The sequence below is a fragment of the Lonchura striata genome, chromosome 16, assembly GCF_046129695.1.
Source record: "Lonchura striata isolate bLonStr1 chromosome 16, bLonStr1.mat, whole genome shotgun sequence".
Taxonomy (NCBI): domain Eukaryota; kingdom Metazoa; phylum Chordata; class Aves; order Passeriformes; family Estrildidae; genus Lonchura; species Lonchura striata.
The window spans coordinates 13,740,038-13,764,858 of record NC_134618.1 but is presented as its reverse complement, the minus strand read 5'-3'; the positions used below and the strand labels follow the sequence as shown (position 1 = coordinate 13,764,858).

The 24,821-nt window shown below is 51.5% G+C and overlaps 1 protein-coding gene across 2 annotated transcripts; it reads right to left on the bottom strand.

Moving 5' to 3' along the window:
• Positions 1-3,794: 3,794 nt before the first annotated feature.
• Positions 3,795-20,106, bottom strand: AMZ1 (archaelysin family metallopeptidase 1). Of its 2 annotated transcripts, none has more exons than XM_021549384.2 (7): positions 19,946-20,106; positions 11,615-11,931; positions 10,848-11,015; positions 9,861-9,989; positions 9,367-9,530; positions 7,908-8,084; positions 3,795-4,465 (listed from the first exon to the last, which is right to left on the bottom strand). In XM_021549384.2, the coding sequence occupies exons 2-7, from the start codon at positions 11,916-11,918 to the stop codon at positions 3,902-3,904; spliced, it is 1,506 nt and encodes a 501-aa protein (XP_021405059.1). In that variant the 5' UTR covers positions 11,919-11,931; positions 19,946-20,106; the 3' UTR covers positions 3,795-3,901. The 2 variants fall into 2 exon arrangements, with proteins under 2 accessions (XP_021405059.1, XP_021405051.1); XM_021549376.2 differs by having other exon boundaries at positions 20,009-20,106.
• Positions 20,107-24,821: the final 4,715 nt, after the last annotated feature.

The following is a 24,821-nucleotide window of genomic DNA, read 5'->3' as shown; positions in this document are numbered from 1 at the left end:
AATTTTAGTAATCCAACACTGAAGATAAAAGGGAGATCATGTCTGTTTCCCCAGGGAGAGGCTGCTCTAAAATGCAAAGTATAGCTTGTAGTTTTGCTCAAGTGTACAAGGTGGAAGGTTTGGGGTGGTTATAGTAATATAAAAGTAGTTGTTAGAACTCTTTGAGGAGAGAAATCAAATAAATCCTTGTGGTTTCTAGCTCCAGCCTGGTATCTCATTATCCTAACAGACCTGGGAGGAAGTTTACTCAGTTACTAATCCCAAATTTCTTGCCACTCTTCCCAGGACTGACTGGCATCTTGTGAAGCTGCATGGTGTTAAGGCCAGAAGAGTTAATTAGGACGAGTGCTCAGGGATTTTTACCAAAAGTAGCTTTTCCTAAAGCCTCAGTTTTGCACAGCAGAAGCAGGTCTCAGTGAGAAGTACCATTTTTAGGGGAGAGAGGTGGTCACAGCCACTGTTAAATCACAAAGTGCTGGATCATGCTAATGAAAAGTTGTAGAAGGTGCTGCTTTTTCCTCTCCTACCCTTGCAAGCTGTAGGAGGCAATTCACCCTAACTAGTAAAGAGCTGGAATTTTTTGTTGTGTTGGGGTTTTTTTCCCTCTGGACAGTGGCTTTGTCTCCACTCTCCCTTCAGCTACAGCAAGTCCTTGTTTTCAGAGTAGGAGTGGAATGTTCTGCCTGTTTATTCTTGGGAGAAGATATTTGTCTTTATGAGCTCGTAAAGCTATTTAAAGACTGGTTTTTACTGTGTTCAAGATTAGACTTTAGAAGTTGCTTCAAAACAAGTGTCTTTGAGCTTGGGGCAGAAAGGATGTGACTGAGCTGCTTTGGTGCTGCAGGTAGCCACAGGATGGTGTGGTTTGGGAAATGCTCTGAGCCAGAGGAGTCCAACATGGATCTGTGTTGAGCTTTAGGGGTTGTTAATGGAAACCAGCAGCAGCTGCAGGAAGGAGGTGCTGGTTCTGCTGGGGGATCTCCTGAAGGTGGGTCAGGTGCAGGATTCGTGGTCTGCCTGTCACCATGAGCCAGAGGAACACAAGCAGTGCCTTCCAGGGCTGCCAGCCAGAGCCCTGGGCCATGCCCAGGCAGCTTGGGGCAGGCTGCTGGCACTGTGTCCCTCTGGGACCTGCTGTCCCTTCCCATCTGAGTGCCCGTTCCTTCCCCTGCCTCTCTTCTGCCAAAGGCTCTCCAGGCTGTGACTGAGGTGCTGCACAGGCAGCACCCAGGTCTCCTGCCCATTGCCTGCCACACAGAGGAACTGTTCCTGGACCTTCTGTAACCAACCCCAGTCTTGGCTGCTGCATTGCAAGTGACTTCTGCATGTTGGATTTCTATATAGAGCACCCTACTCCTTCTTGCTGATGGTTGATCCACAGCTTGACCTTTTAAAGTGACTCCTAATTATCTCATCTGGGTTTCTGTTTCACAGCTTACTCAGCAGCTTATTAGCTGCAAGTTATGTTCCCACACCTTTCTGAGTAGAAGGATCTCCCCAGGAACCTGCTGCTTAACATGCAGGAAATCTTATTTAGGGGCTTACCTTCAGTTTGGCCTACTACTTATTCCTGTGCCAGCTGTTTTCTGTCCCCCTGCAACTCTGGTACATGCAGAGAGGAGTAGGACCTGTGCCTTTGTGCTTTAGTTCTGGCTATAACCTTCATCTTCAGTGTAACCTTGCCCAGTGCTTTTGGTCCTGTGACCCAGGCTGCCTCTAGTCCTTTCACTGGTGTGGGTTGGGGCAAAGTGCTGCTCACAGACCCTGTGCTTAACCTGCTGCTGCAGCCCTGGAAACCTTTGCTGCTGTGGAGAGGAGCCCCTCCACAGCAATGTCTTGACATGACCAAACCCTGCATGGAATATTGCAAGGACAATGTCCTCGAGATGCTGAAGGACTTCCAAGTGTTTTCAGCCACATTCTGCCTCTCACTGCAAAGCTGCCTCTTGCCTGTGGGCACTGCTGAGCTGCCCAGGTGAAGCTCTGAGTTGCCATCTCATTTATGCCTTACCTGGGGCACTTGTGGACCAGCTGAGCAGGCAAGTGGTGGTGTCAATACCTGTTTGCAGCCACAAGAGCTCTCAGCAGAAATTCCTGCTCTCACAGCAGCACTAATGCACACCAGGTGTCACAAGGAGTCTCCACCTGTGACTTCTGCCAGCCCTCCTGTGCCACCCCACTCCTCTGCTGTCTGTGGAATTTTCTGATGGAAAGCTGCCTCTGTTCCCATAGGCAGGATTCTCATCCTGAGCCTCTTTCTGGAAAGCTTCTAAAGTTCAGCCTAATAACTCAGTTCAGAATCAAGGAAGAGCAAACAAGGCTGAACAGAGAATAATATCTTGCTTAAAATAGTAAATGTGTTCAGGCAACAACTGAGCGAGCTCGGGGGCAGAAGTGGGATTTGTAACTCAAGCAGGGTTTGTTTGGAAGTTTCTGCTGCTGGGAAGAATGTCTGGATGAGAACCCCGTCCCCGTTGTGGCTGCCAGGAGAGGGCGGCAGCAGCGGCTCCGCCGCTCCCCGCTCCGCCTGGAAAATGTTTCCAGGAATTGCCGTCATCAGCCCCGCAGCCAAACTCCCTTTCTCTCCCGGTATGAATCATGCGGATGTGAAACGCTTGTGTTTCCGGAATCCAGCTGGATTTACTGCAAGACCATCTTTGCTGCTCACCTGCGTGTGTAAATCTCCGGCGTTTTTCCAGTGTCTCCTTCCAGTTACGCTCTTGCTTCCTGCTGCGATCGCAGTGATGGGGTGGAGGCCGGCAAGTGCTCCGGAAAGCCAAAGCTGCTGCCTCCTCCGAGAGAAACATCCTCTCCTTTCTCCCAGCTGCGCTGAATCTGATCCTACCTGCTGGTATTTTTGGACAGGAGAAATTTGGAGCTCAGCCACGTTGCCGTGAGCTGCGGGAGCGTTATCAGTGCTCAGGGAGCAGGGGATGGAGAGGGGTCAGCCTTCCCCTGGCACCCATCAGCCTCTTGAGCTCTGGCTATAAATAGCCAGGAGGAACAGAGGAGCAGCGTGCCCTGGCCTTGGGAAGGGAGGCTCTGCTCTCGGTGCCAGCACAGCACCCGGTCCTGCTCAGTGGGAAGAGGGAAGGGCCAGGGTGGGAACTTCCCCAGGCGAGAGAGGAACGCACGTGTGGTTCCCCCTTTCACGTTAATAATCAATGAGAGGAACGCACGTGTGGTTCCCCCTTTCACGTTAATAATCAATGAGTCTGTGAATGTTTCCAAAGGATTCCTCTCCTATGCCAATCTGCAGAGGATGTGGGTAGTTCCAGCTCCAAGCCTGGTTTGAGCTGAGGCATCTCTGGAGATCTTGGAGAGTCTGCCAAGAGACAATCGTCAGGTTATCGCTGGGCTTTGGGGCAGCCGAGCTGCCAGGGATCTTTCTGCTTTGCTCTGTGCCCTTCTCCTCCATCTCCCCCAGCTCATAATGAGAGTCCATCAGCCTGGATTGTGCTCCTGTGCTCAGCACAGCCTCCAGCTGGTGGGGCAGAGAGCAGAGCACTCCGAGTGCTTGTGAGGGGGAGAGGAGAGGGAGAAATCTCATCTCATCTCTCTCTGTGGGAGGGAGCTGCCCTGGTTTAATTTGCATCTGTTTGTTCAGATTGCCCAAACTCCCGTGTGAGCATGTTCAGTCTTCAGTGGGGACCTGGCTGACCTCTTCCTGGCCAACTTCGGACCAAGAAAATAAATACACCTAAATGGGATTTGAGGTGGGTGTGGACTGGTGGTGTCATTTAGACCAACACAGGAAAAACCCGTAGAGAAGAACTAATAACATCAAAACTGTGTTAGCAATCTCAGAAAACAAAACACCTTTTATTCCTGGGGGGAGTTGCTGTTTCTCTGAGACAGCAACAGCTTGGGATGAGGAAGGCTGGCCCAAGGCAGCCCCAGCCTAGTTGTCCTCCCACCGCCAGCGATGAGGGGATGATTCCCCTTTGGACAGTTTTCTGGAACTCAGCTTCCTCCGCAAGGAGGAAAATTTGTCTCCAAGGACTTTGCGTAGCCCAGTGCTGTCCCTAGCAAAGGGCAGGTCCTTCCTCATAGCAGGCAGCTGGCCTGTAAACATTTCCCACTTCGCCAGGGCATCCACGGTCTTGTCCACTTGAGCCAGTTCCTCCTCGGAGACGTTCCTCTCCAGGGCAGCAATGCACATCTCCAGCCACAGCTCGTAATCCTTGATGGTGTCCGTGGCCTTGGTGTGCCCGGGGAGCTGGGGCTGCCCCTCGGGCACTGAGCTGGGCTGCTCGTCCTGCTCCAGCTCCGGCCCGATGGACAGGCCCTGGCTGCAGGTGTCGGGGGTCAGCGGCTCGGACAGGGAGGTCACGGCCTCGGAGTCGTTCTCACAGCACATCCCAGAGTCAGAGCTGAGCGGGAGGATGTCCTCTGAGGCAGACAGCTCTGCTGACTCCTGCCTTGGCCACGTGGACAGCACGGTCTGTGTCCAAGCATAGAGCTTCTGTGGTGAGAGGAGAAAGGTTTCATTGTGGAGGATGAGAGATGCCAGGTACACATTCCCCCGTGTTTGCCAGGTAAACCTATTTATCTTGGGTGGCTCAGCTGCAGCTGCCACAGTCTTCTCTGCCAGACAATGGGTTCAGACAACTCCTGGTGACCCTACAAAGCAGGAGCTTTCTCTTGTCTCATTTTCTTGGACTGTGGCAGAGCTGCCTCCAGTCAGATGTGGACTTTATCTGCCCTGTTATTGAAGGTCATTCCCTGCTGTGTGAATGTGATCTCCAGGAGAGGCAAACCAACGCCTCTCCAGAGGAAACTGTCATTATAAAAGCTCCTCAGATAGTGGTGAAGAATTGTGTTTCATCATGTTGTTAATGCCTGTGGTAATGTGTGTTTTATTCCCAAGAATAGCTCTTCCCCTCGTGAGCTGCAAGGAACAAGTGGGAAGGCTGGCTCTAGGAAAGAACTAATGAAAGGAAAATGTCGGAGACAATTTCCTTTTTAAATATTAAATGCCACAATGAGGCATATAGCAGGTTGCTCCTGGCACATTTATTCCTTATGCTTTAGGGAATGAACCACAGTACTCCAGTCATCCCTGGGTAAAAGGTGATCTCATCTGCCTTGTTTCCAGTATTGAGGTGTTTTTGTGGTTGTTGTTCAGTTTTTCACACTCCTGTGGCCTATTTCTTCCCCTTTACTTTCTGTAACTCCCAGTGGTCCATCTGCAAAGCCCCCAGTTGCTCAGCAGTGACAGGAGTAGCCCGGGCTGTCCCCATGGTGTGCCAGGCACGGAGCTGGATCCATCCCTGCTCAGCTCAGGGGGAGCTGCAGTGTTTGAGGAGCAGGCAGGAGATTCCCAGCCCTGTGGAGCTCCCTTCTCTTACAGCCCCCCACTGCTCCCTCCTCCTTTCCTCCTCTATTGCTGTCTCTTCAGGCAAGTGACAGAAAGGATAAAGAGCTCAAATTGAGTGGGTGGGAGAAATCAGCCCTGCTTCTCATTTCAGTCTGAGCATGGAGCCTCGGGGAAGAATTCTGTACAGGAATAAAATGGACTCTTTCAGTTTAGCTAATCCACCCTGCCCCCTCCCTCTAGGCCAAGAAAAATTGTAAAGGGACAACTTTTCTCCTGCCTGGTCCTACCTCCAGTGGCCCTTCCCTCCCTCTGGGTTTATCCAACAAAGGCACTGGGAGCTGGGCTAGTGAAGGGGAAAGCAAAGCTCTGGAAAGCTGCAAGCAGCCCATAATTTTGTAATGGCTCTAAATTCCCAAGAATAGTGATTCTGGGAAGGAATCCCAATTGCTACTTAGCCCAATTCCCAGGAAGAAAAAAGGCTGTGGAGATATGGATTTTCCAACAGTACATTTGGGTTGTTCAAGGCAAAAAAAACCGGGATAATCGACTCAGGATCTCTGCCTGAATTCCCAGAATCTCTTCAACTCCTGTCATCCTTTGGCTTATTCATTTGAATTTTGGGTGGGTTTGAAGGGCTGCAGCCTCTTATGTTCTCCTGTTTAACCAGGAAGGGATGAGCTCTGTGTGGGTTTTGTTTACCTGCAGGCAAGAGCAGCTGAAGTGGATGTCCACCCCAAGGATGTCACTAAGACCTGTCTGTGTGTGTGTGGCCACTGCAAACTCATCCAGCCACCATGTGAGGACAACCTGGGATGCTGCACCAGCAGCAGGTGGAAATGTTGATTGTGGTGGGGAAACACCAGGACAATTAGCTTGCTTTCAGTTTTCAAGATGACTCATGCTGGAATAAGCAGCTGGAATAAAAAATGGAGTGTGGTTCTGAGTACAGCTCAGATAAATAAGTTGAGGGGCTCTTGCTGCTGCATGAGGACTGGTTTCCTGCCCTGCATGCTCCTCTGCCCCAAACCATGTCTCAGTTGCAGATCTGAGCAGAGTTGCCTGCTGCTGCCAAGGCACAGCTTGGTTCTGGCATTTCCTGTGGTTATTAGGATGTCTGAAGCTGCTTTGTGGCAGGTGGGGATCTGTGATAGTTTCCAAGAGGAAATGTGACTTCAGACTTACACTTAGCATGCTTGGCAAGATAACTTTGCTATCTTTTATTGTCTCAAAATGCTTTCTGCTTTCTTCTGTCCTGTTCCTTAACTATTTAATTCATCTCTGGCATTTATGTCTCCTCTCAACATTATGGCAAAGCCTCTTACAGAGATTATCACAGCTCTCTTACACCAGCTCTAGTTGAGCTTTGCCTTCTCAAGGAAGCAGATGTGACAATTGGCAAGTGCATCATTCCTTTGGGTTTGTGTTCCCTGTCACCAGAGGATGCTGAGCCAATTACAGTATTTGCTGCAGGTGTAAAGGCAAAAATATTTCTAGAAAAGATTAATGCAGGTGGCCGGTCTCTTCTAGAAAGCACTGGCTGGATGCTGACAGGCTGGGTGTTTAAATAGAGAAGAATTTATCTGCTTTATTTAAGCAGAATCCTCTGGTGGTCTGGGCAATTTAGACACTTCTCAGACCAAAGTAGGGACCAAACAGCCACAGAGTCAGAGGAGGGTCTGGCAGCACCACAGATAAGTAGGAAAATCACAAAAAAGTGTGTGTTTCCCCACAGTCTTTGCCATGCTTCTGTGTTTTTGATTCCATGCTGAATGAAACCAGAGGCATCTCCTTTCTCATTCTGCTCGTATCTTGTTACAAATACAACCCACAGACTTTAAAATAGGCAGCCATGGAAAATCCTGCCTCTGAACATGATGTGTGTCAGACAGGAATCACAACAGGGAGAAGATGGGTGCTGAGTGAAAATGGGGACATTATTTCTATTCCACCAACCATTTGGCTACTGAAACCTGCTTTTTAGACAGCAGAGGTAGAAAACCCTTTTAAGAGTTAAGGGTGTATTAGCACTGTTCCTGATGTATCTAAATGTAGTATTTAGCAGTAGTATGAGTGGGAGAGAAGAGACAAAAGATGAGTCTGGGACCCTCCATGTATTGAGGGTAATAATTTGGGATGTTTTCTCATAAATTTAAGAGGAATTGCAGCAAAGTACACACATAATGTTTCCTCCCTGTTCCCAGCAGCCCCAGAGAGGCAAAAAACCAGGGTGGCACAAGAAAGGATGTAGCTGTGGGAATCCCTGAACTCACTGCTGCTCCTGCTTGCAGTCTGCCTACCCTCCCCACCTCATTTTTGGGAGTAGGAAAGTGTGGTTGGACTGTGGCAGTGTCCCTCAGGAAGACCCAAAAGCTCTGGAGCTTGTGCAAAGTGCTTTGTTGGTCAGAGAGCATGTGTAGAACACCTCCATGATCAGGTGTGAGCTGCTGCCTCAGCACCTTGCACTGAGAGCTCCTGAGAGCTCCTGCCTTCACCAGGCTGCTGCAGCACCTTCAGTGCTGGGTTTGGGCTGGGCTGAGCCACCCTGCCCTGCCCCTGCTCCAGGAGGCTCAGGGGGACTGGGGCTCACCCTGTAGCGCTCGATGAGTTTGAAGCCCACGACGTGCTGCAGCTTCCGCAGGCAGATGGGGCAGGGCTCCAGGGGCCGCAGCAGCGCCTCGTCCAGGCTCAGGGCGCCCTGCATGATGCACTGCAGCCAGCGGCACGTCCCCAGCCCCATCAGGTGGCAGATCTCATGACAGGTCACCTTTCGGGGAAGCAAAGATCACAGCAGTGCATGTCATTCCTGTTTCTGCTGCCTCCTCCTCTTCCTCCTCTGCTGTTCCACCTTCCCTGCTCCCTGGTAGTCTGAGCAGCCCTTGCTCAGCAGTGGTTCTCCTCCAGCCTAGGCTTTTCCAAGGTGATAGGAGAACCTGGCTGCCTCTTCCCAGCTCCATGTTTGTGTAGTGGAGAAGGAGGGGTGGGTGTGGATAAGGCAAATGTGGGGAGCCCTGTAGGTAAAGCTGTGGGGCAGTGCTGCTGCTGCTCTTCCCCAAGGACAATGTGGTGGTTTTTGTTGTTTTGGGGGTTTTTTAAATAGGAAAAGCAGTCCCATTGGGGCCTGAAAAGAGCAACACAGCCTGTGTGAAAAATGTGCAAGAAGTTGTTGGCAATAACAGATATGAGTCCTTCCAGAACAGACTCCATTAACGTTTGTGCCAAAGCAGAAAACTGAGCTGGAGTCAGCTGGCCAAGCATGACTGCCTTGGGAACTGGCAACTGTGGAAAGGCTGAGGATGGAGGATTTCTCTCCTCCTCCCATTGCCACTTAATAACATTTAAAATTATTACAGGAAGAGTTCTCAAACTAGAAAATCCTGAGCAAATACCAGAGGAGCAAAGAAAAGTGGCTTTGAAGGTGCTGGTGTGACTGCTCTGTGTGGCCCAGCTTTGGGAGGAACACTAGAAGCAGAGCTGGAATATGGCAGATGTTGGGATGAGGGAGGACAGCACTCATGAAGAGGATGTGTTGGAGGTAAGGGGGATTTAAGGGCATCTGCATTTAAATAGATGACTTGGCTGAGGTGTTCTCCTCCATCCATGTAACATGTCTGGCACTGGGACCCCTCCCCTCAGGATTACCCAAGCACAAGTCTGGGAGCTGGGCAGGGTTGCTTCAGTCCTGCTCCATGACAGAACCTGGTTTAGTGGAAGGTGTCTCTGCCCATGGTAGGGGTTTGGGACAGGATGGTCTTTAAGGTTCCTTCCAAACAAAACCATTCTGTGATTCTGAGGCAAGTCCTGTAGCCTCCCCATAACTGATGTTGTCATTTGCTCCCATGGTGAGGGGAATAGGAGTTGTCCATGCAGTGCACTAAAATGCAAGCGCTCTATGTCTGAATTCAGTGTGGGCTTAGCTGTGACTGCCTGTGCTTCTGGGAGCAGTCTCATGGCTGCTTCACTGGGCTGAGGCATGGATGATACCCTGGCCTGAAATATTTAATCCTACCCAGGAAGAAACACGGGGTGGAGGAGGTTGCTGGTCCTACCTTGCAGCACTGGACCATCTCCTGGGCACTGAACTGCAAGGCTCTGTCTCTGCCCTCCTTGCTGACTTCACACAGCTCTTCCTTCTGCGTGGGTGGGTTCAAGCTGCTACAGCCAGCCTGGGGGAAATCCCCAGAAAACCTGGCAAAGCTGCAGACTCCCACTTCTGTGAAGAGAGGGGAGTACAAGTCAGGCATCTGCTCTTTTACAACTGTCTGTCAACTTAGGCAGCATGAAAATGCAGCTGTGGGGGAGCACAGTCCAGCTGGGCACACAGGCTGTGAGGAGATCCACTCCCCAAAAGGTTTGTATCAGTTGCCTCTGTCTGGATCAGGACCCTTGATCTCCCTAACTTCACACTGGGGAAAAGTTCCTCTTACTAGGGAATAGCATGTTAAGAATAAGATTTGGCTATTCCAGTCTCACAGGGAAGGGCTTTTTGGTACAGTACTGCCTTATTCACACTCTGCTAGATCACCATGGGACACCAACCCACCTTGTCCTGGCAGGAATTTGCTGAATGTGAAGCTCCAGGTCTCACATGGGTAAAGATCCAGCAGGGTAAGTCCAAGGACACACAGGGCATCCATGGGCTTGTTGTTCTTCAGGAAATTCAGGATCCCATCTGCACAAATATGAGAGATGTTCATTTAAATGAAGAATCCCTGGAAGACACAGAGCCAGGTGGGGCTCTGGTGGGGTGGAGGATGTAATCCAAGCCTACAGGCAGTCAGAGCTGCTGGATTCATCATCTCAGGTGGAGAACATGGCTGTGTAGCCCATCTCTCAAATCAGAGAAGACTTGACTTTGGAAGTGGTGCTGGGCACAGAGTCAAAGCAGAGATCCTGATGAATTCAGTACTAACCCATGGAAATGAGCACCTGGGAGCAGAATTTCCCTACAGGCAGCTCAGAACTGAGCTGGAACAGCCCCAGGGCTGCAGTCCTGTGTCTGTGCTGAGCATGTGCTGCCCATGGTACCTGTAAACATCTCATTCCAGGTGGATGTTTGTGCAGTGCAAGTTTGGCAGCTGGCAAACCCAGTCCCCTGGGGAACTGTGTGACACTTGAACCCAAATTTCCTATCACGAAAGGCCTGCAAGTTCCCCCCCTGCACCACCCAGGCCAATGATTTACTTTGGCTCTGGACAGGGGATGGGAGAACTCAGACTGCACCAAATCTACAGAGCCTTCCCGCAGAGCCGATCTGATGGCTTTGCAGAGCTGGACCGAAACATAATAGCACTGAAAAATACAAACAGCAGAGGAAAATATGATGAAAGTCACTTTGTTTTTTATTCCTGTTTCCAGCCTCAAAGCTCTGGGCTTTCCATGGGAACAGGATTTCTGCCTTTTCACTCCCTTCCTCATCCCCTCCCAGCTCAGGCAATGGAGGGCTGTGTCAGGCATTTCCTAAGGGAGAGCTCGTGCCCGTGTGCCAGGCTGGAGTTTGTGGGCTCCCTGCTGCCAGGTCCGTCCTCACCTGCGTGGAGCTGCACCCTGTCCGAGTCCCGGCTGGGGCGGAAGCAGCAGTGGATGGAGGAGACTGGGATGGAGGGGAGGCACTTCACACGCAGGCCCAGGAAGAAAGACTCCACACAGCTCTGGAGGGAATCCAGCAGCGAGAGCCCAGCGGGGCCTTCGATTAAATCTGAGGAGAGAAGCTCTCGGTCAGCCCCTCACAGCCAGGGCGAACATAAGGGTCTGACGGGGTTTTGTGGCACTGCCTACAGCAACTGGGCAGGCTGCTTCATTCTGGAGCTCATGGCTTACTCTGGGATGTGGTGGACACCTCTGGATGGTTATGGATGTAGAGGAGAAGAGGGAGCTCCTTCTGAAAGGTTGCTCAAGGCATTAGTACGCTCTCATTAGCAGAGCAGATGTGCTGGAAGGTTGTCTCCTGTTTAAGTTGTGCAGAATGATTAACGTGGGAAAGAGTGGCTGTGTTTAATGAAGCATCAGAGATAGACCTCCAGAAATGCTGGTTTTTCCAGCATTGTTTCATACTTTGATATACATATATGCATAAATTCATAGCAAGCCTCACCCAGGGGCATACATACCATTTATATGGCAGGTCTACCACCACAGCTTATGACTCTGGACTGGGGGCATTGCCTGTTACACTTGTCTTTGCTATGGCCATTGCACTTGCAGATGAGTCCTTAGAGGAAGGTGTTAGCAGCCCTCCACACCACCCACCATCCTCCTGTGTCTCTCCAGGCAGCCCAGCGAAGACCCCCCCATTACCTATAGGCTGCAGGTAAATGTGCTTTCGACAGAAGTTCTGCTTCCTCCTCAGCATGGCGTGGTAGAAGGTCTCGAAGTCCTCGGGGGCATCGGGGTGGCTGAGCAGCCAGTCGAAGGCAGTGCGGATGAGCAGTGTGCAGAAGAGCGTGCGCTGGGGGTTGTATGCCTCGGACAGGAACAGCTTCTCCGCCCTGGAGAAGGCCTTGGCGTAGAGCTCCTGCAGCGCGGGGTCGGTGGAGATGAGCGCGTCCTTCAGAGCGCGGGGCCCGAAGCTGAACTCCTGCGCGTGTTTGCACTGCAGCATGGCGGGGCACGGCCTGCGCGAGGGGACGCGGCCATCAGCGCCCGGCCGCGCCAGGGACGGGAAAGATCCTCACACATGGAGGATCCAGCCATGAGCACCCGGCCTCGCCAGGGACAGAAAGCTCCTCATGCCTGCGGGACATGGCCATGAGAGCCTGGCCTCGCCAGGGACAGGAAAGCTCCTCATGCCTGGGGGACATGGCCATGAGAGCCTGGCCTCTCCAGGGACAGGAAAGCTCCTCATGCCTGGGGGACATGGCCATGAGAGCCTGGCCTCGCCAGGGACAGGAAAGCTCCTCACACATGGAGGATCCAGCCATGAGTGCCCAGCCTCGCCAGGGACAGAAAGCTCCTCACACATGGAGGACATGGCCATGAGTGCCCGGCCTCGCCAGGGACAGAAAGCTCCTCATGTCTGGGGGACATGGCCATCAGCGCCTGGCCTCAGCAGGGACAGGAAAGCTCTTCACCCATGGAGGACATGGCCATGAGAGCCTGGCCTCGCCAGGGACAGGAAAGCTCCTCACACATGGAGGATCCAGCCACGAGTGCCCGGCCTCACCAGGGACAGGAAAGCTCCTCACACATGGAGGATACGGCCATGAGCGCCCGGCCTCGCCAGGGACAGGAAAGCTCCTCACACATGGAGGATCCAGCCATGAGCACCCAGTCTCACCAGGGACAGGAAAGTTCCTCACTCTTGGGGGACATGGCCCTGAGTGCCTGGCCTCAGCAGGGACAGGAAAGTTCCTCACTCTTGGGGGACACAGCCATAAGCTCCTGGCCTCAGCAGGGACAGGAAAGCTCTTTAAAGTTTGGGGACACAGCCATCAGTGCCCAGCCTCACCAGGGACAGGAAAGCTCCTCACTCTTGGGGCCATGGCCATCAGTGCCCAGCCTCAGCAGGGACAGGAAAGCTCCTCAGGCTTGGTGCTTGCAGTGGTGTGCCAATATCCTGGCTGTAGGGTGTGGTGGGATTCTGTAAACACTGCACGCTGCACTCCAGGCCCTATGCTTCCTGTGGGAGTGGCTGTTATGGGTGTTCCATGTCCCCGTGGGTGTCACTGGCTCAGGGACTGGCTCAAGAATGCACAGCCCCAAAATGGTGCTGGAGTAAGCCAGATGGATTGACTGGTTTGGGGGTTTTTGTTCACTCTATCCTGAAGCCCCAGTAAGATGGGAAATACCTCTGAGTGTTGCACAACTGGACCTTGTAGGATATAGAAATGTGGTGCTCCTCCTTGCTTGGGACAAACTACACTCCTTGGAACAGGTCCAGGTCAAGAACAAAGAGGTTGATATTGGTCTTTATCTGTTGATCAGAAACCTAAACTTCTGCCTTACCTGACACCAGTGAAATTGTTCTCTGATTACAATTTCCTCTAACACTTTTAATCCTAGCTATTATCCCAGGGCATCTGTTGGCTCCCAGTGCTGCTGTCAGGCTGCAGGATTTGGGGAGGTTTGCCCAGCCAAGGTGGAACTTGCTGTGCAAGGCTGGTGGTGCCTCTCTAGCAGGACACGCTTGGGCCCACTGCCATCATGTCCCTTCATGAACAGCTTCATGTCACACTGTGTTAGCATCAGCAACGCTGGGCATGATGTCAGCTGGTAAATAAAGAGCAAATAAAAGCCTGCAGCACAAATGTGGAGCATCCTGGAAATATCCTCTCCAGGGTCCTTTCTAAGACCAGCGTTCCCCAAAGCAGCAGAATTCCTATTCCTATTCCTATTCCTATTCCTATTCCTATTCCTATTCCTATTCCTATTCCTATTCCTATTCCTATTCCTATTCCTATTCCTATTCCTATTCCTATTCCTAGGCACCTATTCCTGCATCCACTGCAGTTAATGCACTTGGGGAGGTGCCAGTGAACACCTTGGGGAGAAGGAATCAGAAGAGAAAATAAAGCACAGCCCCCGTGACTAATCCATGTCTGGATTTTTCCTTTAGGTAAGGAGACCATGCCAAGCAGAAGTGGAGCATTTTGGAGCAGTGCTTTGGGCTTTTTGCCTACCACAGGTAAGTGCTCCACCTGTTCACAGCAGAATGAGAAATTCAGGGGATATATGCACAAAAGCCCGAGGTTTCTAGGAATAAGTGTTACCTTCTTCTAGGCAAGTTAATAGTAACTTAAAAGGAGCCAGAAAGGCTTTCTGACCAAATGCATCAGCTGCTGACCATCACTGGTCTAGCAGCAGCATTCAATCACAGAAAAAAAAGAAATTAAATATTTTAAGGAGGAACTGGTTAAGTCTATAATTTAACTAGGTCTGCAGCCTAGTTCTGCCAGGTAAATGGCATTCTGTGGCCCCTGAGGACAGCAATATGATTAATAAAATTCAATATTTAAAAAAAGTAGTACCAACATGAGCCAAAGCCTCTCCTGTTATGCAGAGGTGGTTTGCACTGTAAAAGGAAAGTGGCAGCCCATTAAAATTAACATTGCATTCCTTCTCATCTAACCCTTGGGAAGAGCTGTGTATGTATTGGTAGTCCTTAAAAGGGCTCATTTAGTGTGATCTTTTTGTCTCTAAGGGTGTGTAGCTTGGAGAGGGAGTGGATAGGCAGTTTTCTTTCATTTTTGCAAGCTTTGTATTTCACTCACATTAAAGGCTGACAGCAGGTGGCACAGGGAAATCTGAAGTGGTGCAAGGGCCCTAATCCAGTGACAATTTAGAAAAAAAATCTGTGATACTTTCTCAGCTCTTCTTATTGCCTAAAATTGTCCAGATTGCTCCAGATGTTTTTTACAGGGAGGAGCAAGAGTTTGTGTGAAGTTTCTCTGCACTTGGTGACCCAAATCTCTACACTTCTGACTTGCTTCCAGATTTGGAAGCACAAAGTGAGAGTCTGACCCCAGCAGGTCATCAGGAGTTTTGCCTTGGATTAGGGTGAAGATTGGCATTTTCCTAATGGACAAAATTTCACTTGGTCTGCACAACCTTTAAATACAAGCATCCTTTTCCTGGTGATTGCAGAACTTTCACTGGGCAATTCTCAGCAATATTCAGCTGCCTGAGGATGTGATGCTACGAGCTGCTGCCTGCCTAGAGCAAGTCAAGAAAGAGACTTTGCACTTAGTCCAGATTGAGACTTATCTTGTTAAATGATTTAAATTTCAAAGTTTCTGGAAGCATGAGCTGTTTTCATTAATGTTTTGGGCAACAACTGGAGTGTTGGTCTGGGGAGGAGGAGCTGGTTAGAAAATGAATGGATTTTTTTCAGCTAAATGGGAAGCAGCAAAGAGTGGATGTATGTGACAGCAAATACAATGAGTGCACAGTCTTGTAGTAAGTGTTCCCCCCAGGGTCCCTGGTGGAGTATAGTGTGAGCCCAAAGCTATGGGATATACATTGTGTCCCTAGACTTCCTAAAAGGGGACATTCACCCAGCTCCAGACATTCCCAGCTGTGACCATGGGTGTTTTGTGATGTTCCCCACGCCCAAGGGTGCCCATGACAACACTTCAGTGGTTCAAAAACTCGGTCACAGGAATGCATTTGCAGGAATTCAGTCTGGAATGACATTTGCCTCCTTCTCCTGGAGATCTGGCTTTGCTTCCAACAGAACATCAGCAACCCATTACACTCTCCAAATCTGAGACAATTACTTCTCTTTAATAAGCTTTTCTAAAATACTTCATTGGAGAAAATAAATGCCTCAGAAAAATTTTATGGGACAACTTTAGTAGTTGAAAAAAGAAGCTTTTACCACATTAGCTATAGTAGATGTTATTTGTCTTGGTCTAATATATGGATATGGTGTTTCATCAACTGGAGCAGAGCAACAGGGCTTCATAATTTTTAGCTTTTGTGCTGAGGGTGCCTGGTGTAACTCCCAGAGGGAGACCCTCTGGAATGGCACTTTGGCTTGGATAGTTTCTTTCCCAACTCAGTTTTTAAGATGACAAGGTGGGGGTGAAGAAGTAGAAGCACCAATGCATCCTTCTGCCCTCCAGGTATTTTGGAAGATGTCCTGCCTTTAAAGAAGCTGATTTGGCTCCCTGTTAAACAATAAGCTGTGGGACCTGACCAGCAAGTCCTGGGGAGGAGAAAGTAACTCCTTTTGTTTAAAAGGCTAGTAATTTGTAGTTGCACTTAAGAAAATGCTTTAAGCAAAATAATAATGTAGAGATCTGCTGCAAGTGGAGACACTCCACATCCACTCCTGTACCATTTTTTACTTTACCATTAGGAAAACATCTTGTTCTCAACACAGATTTTGCTGCTCCATCTTGCAGCCATTTGCTAACATTGTAATTTTTCCTAAACCAGGAACAACTGTGCTGGACCACATGAGATCCATGAAGTTGGACCTGATGATCTTGGAGGTCTCTTCCAACCTAAGTGATTCCGTGATAAGAAGGAGCAATCAATGTCCCTGTGTGCAGGTTGGACAGGATCCAGGGGCAGGGAAGGAGCCTTGCTGGGACTCTCATCCTGCTGGGAAATCCTCCTCTTTTTTTCTGTTATTTGCATATTTCACATCACTCATCATCACCTCCACACAGCACAGAAGAGACACAAAGAACCCAAAGGTTTTGACACTTGGCTCCTTGTCTGCTCCTGCCAACAGCCTTTTCCAAGGATTATGTTGTAGGACTCCAGTTTTTGCCTTTCTGCTTTTGGTGTTCCACAAGTCAGGAGCTCCAACACACTCCCTGAGTCTGGCTTTCAGCACCACTCTGAGGTTTCAGATCACATTGGGCACATTACACAAATCTGTTCACTATGGAATCCGACAAATTTTATTTTCATGGTGAGTGTTTTCACAGGGAATACCCCAAAATCCAGGCTCAGCATGTGACACCTGAGCAGTATGTACGCTCCCTTTCCCACAGTAACCTGTTAATGTGCTTCATGTGCAATTCAGGTTACTCATAAATAATTCTCTTTGCAAATCAGACACATATAAATTATTCTCTGTAATTGAAAATTACCTATGAATTATTCTGTTTGTAATTCATATATATGTCATTTATTCTCTAATATATTGACATTGCTTTCTTGGATAGAAATGCCTGGGGCTGATAGTAACAGGGTGATTCTCAAAGGCCAAGGCAGTATCATACAGTGTGTGTTTATTTGGGATATTCTGACAAGACAGGGATGGTCTTCTGTGAAGAAATTCCATGTACAGGTCCAGAAAGGGCACTCAGTGCATTATGGAGTTATTTAGTATTGTATAGAATTTGACCCTAACATCACTGAGATTATATTTTTTTAAGTTGGTAATTCTAAAGTTATTTATTATTTGAGCCAATTTGTAAGTCATTTCTAGCTCTGACTCTCCCATAGGCACTGCAGATCTCTTCCCCTCTCAGCTCTTGTGAAGTATTTGGAGGCAAACTGACTTAACCCAGCTCTTTGTATGTCAGAGGGACATTAGCAGGGTCTCTTAACACTGATTAATTACCTTTGTTAGGTTCTGTACCATAAACAAGCAGTGATAGTGCAGGAAATTCATCGTCAGTCAACAGAAATGAAAAGCCCAGAGCAAACATAACGAGTGATAACTAATTACAGCACATGCTCCAGTTACTTAATAGCTCTTTCCCTGAGATTTGCACTTGGTGTCTGCTACTGCTGCTCCAGGATCAGCCTCTCCTTCTCAGTATTACACCAATGACAGCCTGAAAGCAATTTTCTCCATTTATTTGTTTACATGCATAGAAAGAGATTTTTCTTGACTGAGAAGCTCTGCTCCAAATAAAATTCTCACTGGTCCAGCTCCTTCCTCAGGAAGCTCAACACAGCCCCTCACACAGACCCAGGCTTTGCCTGCCAAGTAGGCTCAGCTCCTAGGGTCACACCAAATCTCTTTGGCCGGGCTCAGACCTGGTTTTGAGATACTCAGCAGTTTTCAGAATCAATCCCCTCTGCTCACAGAGCAAATCCACTCTGGACCTGCTCTGCCCTCTGCTTGCACACCCCCGTGGAGCTCTGGCATCCTCTGTCCACTTGGCATTAAGTGGCCACAAAGCACTGAGTCAGATCTCTGTGTGTTCCAGCCCAGAAACTCAGATAAAGCCTTCTGGCCTCACGTCCTGCCAGATCCCAATAATATTTGTGTGTAATGTCTCTAGAATATGTCTGTGGCTCAGAAACAGATGGTGTTGGGAAGAGTCATTCCTGGTGCTGCGGAAACCTTCAGGGATTCACATTTACCAGGAGGATCCTGCATTTACCAGGGATCCTGCATTTACCAGGAGGAGAATGTGCTTGTCCTATTGGAACTGTGATTGATGTGTTATTGCTGCAAGACTCAGTGCTGCAAGTTTGTCCTCCCAGGAATCTGCCTCATTAATTAACTTGGACTGCTGGACAAGGTGGATGGACAACTCAACAATATGCAAAAAAGGTTTGCAATGTGAAAGACAATATTTGTAAAGGTCATTAAATACTTAAGATGGAGGCAGATTCTTCCTTTTGTCCTTATTTAAATATTCTTATTTAAATGTTCTTAAGTATTTAAGAACACATACACGTCCACTTTGCCTTTGATTTTGTTTTATGTTAAAGCCTGCTCTCTCAATACGTTGTGCTTCATTTTAATATGTCCTGAGGACATACATTATCCCTCGTTTCAGCCTTCTCTTCTACAGATTTTATTTATTCTACGCTCGTACAAAGCACTACCCTATTTTTCAGTGCCTGCCATTTGAGGCTCTCTAAGTGTCACACAAACATTCATGAACTTCTCTGTGCTACCCTCCAGAAAGTGAGCTGGCAGTATGTGCCTTTCCCCCTCCTCCCCCTCACCACCCATTTATTCACCATTTTCAGAGTTTTCTCCGTTCATTTTAGTCTGGTTCAAATGTCTATGTTGCTTCTTCCATGCACACATGTGATGAAGGGCTGGCTGTGTTCTCCTTCCCTGGCTCTGACATGAAATAATCCTCCACAATCCATATCTGCGTGCCGTGCACTTGCTAACCAGAGATCCAAAAGCACGGAGCAGCATCTATCAGAGCTGTACAACAAACGTAGCACTGCAGAGATAGCCGAGCTCTAATCACTCAGCTCCAGGCACTTTGCTCTTCATCATACTTGTCTAGACAGACTAAATGGTCTCTGCGAGACAACCCCGGTGTTAGCCAGGAAAGCGGCTGTGTTTTCCATACGGATGAACTCCCGAACAGGTATGGCTAAGGGTGGGTATTCCCTGGAGCACGGGCGGTATGAAAGTGCCTCATCCCGCGCTGAAAAGGTAAAAAGGCACGGGGATGCGGTGCCTCCTCCTCCCAACACATCCAGGGCTTTTTAAGTGATACCGCCAGCTCGGGGATGTTTGTGGGCATCTCACAGCCAAGAGAAGGAAGGGGCTCCAAGGTGTTACTACAGCCAGCATGACTGGGGAGGGGGGACAACAGAACCCAAAGCCATGGTTTCGTAGGGGCCGGCTGTACCCTGGTCACCAGCCAGCGCTGCCAGCCGGAGGGTTGCTGCGTGCGAGGCATGTTCTGGAAGGGCTGCAGAAGCAGGTGCTGCTCCTGGGACACCTGAACACCCCCCGGCCCCGCTGATGTGGAAAAGGGGCTGTGATTCCCCTTTTGTGCGGGAATCACGCGGGTGCGTGTGCAGGGAGAGAACAAGTCCCCCGGCACTGGGACGATGCACCAAGCACGAACACTGAGCTCACCCCCGGCACAGCAAGCCGCCGGGAGGGTGCACCAGGAGTGCCCGGGCAGGACCCCTGGAGCCCGTGGGGATGATGCCCGGAGCGCAGTCCCCAATGCCCTGCGGGAGATGCCCCGAGCGCGGTCACAGCCCCCGGAGGGGGATGCTCTAAAGCGTGACCCGCCGCCACCGGGGGAGGATGCCCCGGGCACGGCCACCATCGCCCGCGGAGCGATGCCGTCGCCGGGAAGCGCTGCCCACCACCCCAGGAGATGATGCCCCGAGCGTGGCCACCCTCACCCGCGGAGCGGTGCCCGTCACTCCTGGGGCGATGCCCATCACCCCGGGAGATGCCCCAGCCCGCATGCCGGGGCTGCCCTGACCCCCCTTCCCTCCTGACCGTGCCCTCTCCCGATGAAGCGACCCCGCGACACCCCCGATCTGCCCGGGGAGCAGGACAGGACTCACCGCCCGCCGGGCCGGGACTGCGGAGGCCGGGAGGAGCGGCAGGGCCGGGGCACCCGGCTCGGGGCTGGCGAGGCGGAGCGGAGCCCGGCAGCGGCGGCGGCGGCAGGAGGAGCAGGAGCAGGAGGAGGAGGAGGAGGAGGAGGAGGAGGAAGAAAAGGGGGAGCAAAGGGGGGCTCGGCCCCGCCGCCGGGAGCCCGCGAGATTCGCCGAGCGGCCGCGCAGAGCCGCCTCCTGCCGCGCGCGGGGCAACCGCCGGGGGGCGCCCGCGGGGAGCGGCCGGGCCCGCCCGGGGCCGGGGGACACGGAGGGGAACACGGGGACAGGGACACAGGGTACAGGGACACGGGGACACGGGGACACGGGGAGAGGACACGGGGAGAGGACACGGGGACACGGGGAGAGGGACACGGGGACACGGGGACACGGGGACACGGGGAGAGGGACACGGGGACACGGGGACACGGGGACACGGGGAGAGGGACACGGGGACACGGGGACACGGGGAGAGGGACACAGGGACACGGGAACACGGGGACACGGAGGGGAACACAGGGTCCGGGACAGGGACAGGACACGGGGACAGGGACAGGACAGGGGACACGGAGGGGGCACAGGGACAGGGACAGGACACGGGGTCCGGGAAGGGACACGGGATGGAGGGACAGGACACGGTGTGCGGAAAGAGTGCGGGATGCGGAGGGGGCACGGGGTGCGTGGAGCAGACGGAGATTGGGAGCAGGACACAGGGTGCGGGATCAGGACACGGGGTGCAGGAAGGACACGGGGTGCGGGATCAGGACACGGGGTGCAGGAAGGACACGGGGTGCGGGATCAGGACACGGGGTGCAGGAAGGACACGGGGTGCGGGATCAGGACACGGGGTGTGGGATCAGGACACGGGGTGCAGGAAGGACACGGGGTCCAGGAGGGGACACAAGGTGCGGGATCAGGACACGGGGTGCAGGAAGGACACGGGGTGCGGGATCAGGACACGGGGTGCGGGATCAGGACACGGGGTGCAGGAAGGACACGGGGTGCGGGATCAGGACACGGGGTGCAGGAAGGACACGGGGTGCAGGATCAGGACACGGGGCGCGGGATCAGGACACGGGGTGCGGGGTCAGGACACGGGGTGCAGGAAGGACACGGGGTGCAGGATCAGGACACGGAGTATGGGATCAGGACACGGGGTGCAGGAAGGACACGGGGCGCGGGATCAGGACACGGGGCGCGGGATCAGGACACGGGGCGCGGGATCAGGACACGGGGTGCGGGATCAGGACACGGGGTGCGGGATCAGGACACGGGGTGCGGGAAGGACACGGGGTGCGGGATCAGGACACGGGGTGCGGGATCAGGACACGGGGTGCAGGAAGGACACGGGGTCCAGGAGGGGACACAAGGTGCGGGATCAGGACACGGGGTGCAGGAAGGACACGGGGTGCGGGATCAGGACACGGGGTGCAGGAAGGACACGGGGTGCGGGGTCAGGACACGGGGTGCAGGAAGGACACGGGGTGCAGGAAGGACACGGGGTGCGGGATCAGGACACGGGGTGCGGGATCAGGACACGGGGTGCGGGGTCAGGACACGCGGTGCAGCGGCGGCGGCGGCGGGTCCCGCTCGGCTGCCGGAGCCCGGAGCCCGGCGCGGGGGGCGCAGGCCGCCCCGTTCGGCGGAGCGCACTGCCGAGGGAGCCCGGGGCTGGGCAGCGCGGCGGTGCCGCGGGTGGAAACCCTTTAATCTGTGCTCTAATGAGAGCCGGGCGAGGAGCGGCTGGCTGGGGACTGGTTGTGCCGGTGGCTGGTGCCATCCCCGCCCTGCGAGCCGCGTTTGCATTCGCCTTGATGCCTCGCTCGCAGCATCGCTCCCACATCACCCGGATTCATTTCCGTGTCCCACGATGTCCTTTAATTCGGGAATATTATCTGTTCTTGGAAAGGTTAATTACATTAAAGGAGTGGATCTCTGTTCCCATTTCTTCATGGCTTCATTTATTCTGCCTTTCATGTTTTGATCCTCTTCAGTGCTTTGATCCCTCACTTCTGCCATCCCTGGATGGGAGGAAAAAGGAATACCCTGGCTGGGACCCAAGCGTGTCCCTAAGTGACACAAACTGAAATTAGGAAAAATAATATATTTTACAGCCTCAGGGGCCGTAGCAGTGCTGGCAGCCCAAATGCCATCTGCACACCCAGCACAACCATGGGCCTTGCAAGGGCCAGCAGAATGTCCTGCTGGAGTCGTGGTGGCCACAGGAGTGGCCAGATGACCGTGTGCCATGCTGCGGGATCAGCAAGCAGCAGGATGAGCCCATCCCTGCTGCAGCCTGCGTGCCTGGGACCTGCATTGCTCTGAAGGCACTGGCAGCATCACTGGTGAAAAATTGCCCTAATTTGCTGCTCTCGTAATCAGGCCAAGGCGAAGCAGCAGCTTCTCCTGGCAGCCGACGCTGCTCGTGAATCTTCCTTGTGGGAAACCTTCCTGAGATTCAGCGTGTGGGAAGGGCAGCAGGGAATTCTGAGGCCTTGCAACAGTGTCTTCTTCCACTTCAACTGCTACCCAAAGCACAGGAGATGCCCTCTGCACTGTTTTAATTGGTTGTGGCTTGTAATGAGACTTTATTTGTATTAATTACTTAAATTATGTATTTATGAGTTGCTCCGAGTACACCATCAACATGTTTAGAACCGTAACAAGCCTCAAAGAGTCAGCTCCTACATGAGGAAGCTGTGAACTGGAAAACCAGATGCACTGATACAGTTTTGCTCCCAGAATGCACAATTATTTTTTTTGTTAAACCTATTGTAAACTTAAAAATCAGTAGTTGGCTTAGCTGCCAGGCCACTGACTGACCAGCATAGGTAAACAGGACTGGTGTTGTTGTTAAATGTTCTCATAATGATGCATTTATCCTGGGCAGGCACAGGGGCAGGTGGGCAGTCCTTGCCCAGCAGAGCTGGCATTGAGGGAGGGGGAGGCAGGGACAGAGACAGTGATGAGGAAACAGCCACACAGTCACTCTCTGATGTTTTAGGAGGCAAGTGGTTTTATTAAGAGAGGATCAGTAGAAAAGGAAGGGAAAAGGGAGCAGGAGGTGGCCAAAACTCAGATGAGAACACAACCAGGATCTGGAGAGAGCAGTGAATGAGAGGGATGGAGATTTGGGGCTGTGGAGGGAGTGGGAGAGCTCCGGGACAGCTGCACTCAGCACCCGCCCAGCTGCCACTGGAGCTGCTCACAGCAGAGATGTGATGCCCACCACAAGTGGCTTTTATCTGCAGTGATCAGCAGCAGTCACCATTCTGCTCTGAAACTAATTGTTTGTGCAAAGCTGTGTCTCCTGGAGCAGCCACATGATCTGTGTCCTCCCCACGGGAGGATGTAAAATACAGGGGTGCAAGCCTTGGGCAGGTGAGTGCAGGAAACTTCATGGGGCAGCACATCCTCAGGGAGAAGCAGATTGAAAAAAAACCCCAAAACTGCTGCCTGAGACTGGAATTTAGGCAACTGTAGCTATTTAGCCAAAGAAAGTTGTATAGCTACATAAATAACTCCATGGGGAGAAAAGGCAGGTACCCATGAACTGTGTAAACCAGAGAGAAGAGACAGCCCAAACCCACAGCTGCAGGCTGAAGGCAGTCTAATTGAAATGAGAAAATAGGCATTAATTTTTTAAAGAATGAAGTTGATTAGCTGCTGGAACAAATTACTGAGGAAAGTGAAATTCTTCCCATGTGATAGTGTTTTCTATTCAAGATAAGATGCCTTTCCCCAAGTGGGCTTCAGCCAAGCACACGTTCCTGTGTTCAGCAGGGCAAGGATGGGGTGAAATGTGGTGGTCTCTGCTCTGAGAAGGTGAGGAGGTGACTTTGTGGCCCCACCTTTATTTCAGGAAATGAACTGAAGGCTGTGTTCCTGGCATGGATTTCTAAATCCCTCCTGGATGGTGCTCCAAATTTCAGTTTGTGCTGCTAACACAAATTATAGATGCACACAAGCAAACTTTCTGAAAGTTTGGACCTCAGCAGCAGCCCAGAGAGAGCAGAGTGGGTTCAGCTTATGTTGTCTCTTTGCTGGTCAGTCACAAAACCCTGACCTACACTTGGGTAGCACTGTAGAACTACCAACAGCTACTTTGATGTTGGTCCTAAAACAATTGATTTTGGTCCTAAAGCAATTGCAGCCACATCTGTCTCACCTTTGGACTGTGGTGTACACAAGGAGGAGAATTAGGGAATGTCCACACCAAAAAAAAAAAAAAAAAAAAAAAAAAAAGTAAAAATGTAATAGCACATTGCTGCTTCTACAGAAATGAGTAAAGTACAAAATATGCTAGGAGGAGCAGGCTCAAAATCAAAGGGTGAGATCTCCTGCATGTTAATGGTGATGGAAAGGAGGAGAAACGGGAATGACTGGTTTGCACAGGAGACTGAGAGTTCCCATCCTGGGAGGATGTGGCACAGACCTGTCTGGGGTCAGGTTCTCTCCCTTTGCAAGTTCTGGTGGTGTGGTTCTGGTCGAGGATCTGAGGCAGGAGACGAGGAGTTATTAAAGTAGGATTTCACCTTGAGCTGGAGAGTCTGAGGGACCTCATCTGACAAGGCTACAGGTTTTTGCTTCCTCACTGAAATCAGTTGATTTGGCTCCCTGCCACACATCAGAGGGCGTGGAAGGGGGATGAAGTGTTCCTTGTCTCCTCCACTGGTACCATGAAAATGCAGTGCATTGTGCTGGTGCTGAGGAAAGGCCCCTCCTTTGCCCAGCTGCTGCCCTGCATTGCCATCCCATGTGCCAGGACGTGCCCTGCGAT

Bases quoted from the DNA above. Each gene is read 5' to 3' on its own strand.
- AMZ1 (XM_021549384.2), bottom strand. From the start codon at position 11,918: ATGCTGCAGTGCAAACACGCGCAGGAGTTCAGCTTCGGGCCCCGCGCT. The intron at 11,016-11,614 runs GTAATGGGGGGG...TTCTCTCCTCAG, and splicing joins CATTTACCTGCAGCCTATAG to ATTTAATCGAAGGCCCCGCT. The intron at 9,990-10,847 runs GTGAGGACGGAC...ATATTTGTGCAG, and splicing joins CAGGGTGCAGCTCCACGCAG to ATGGGATCCTGAATTTCCTG.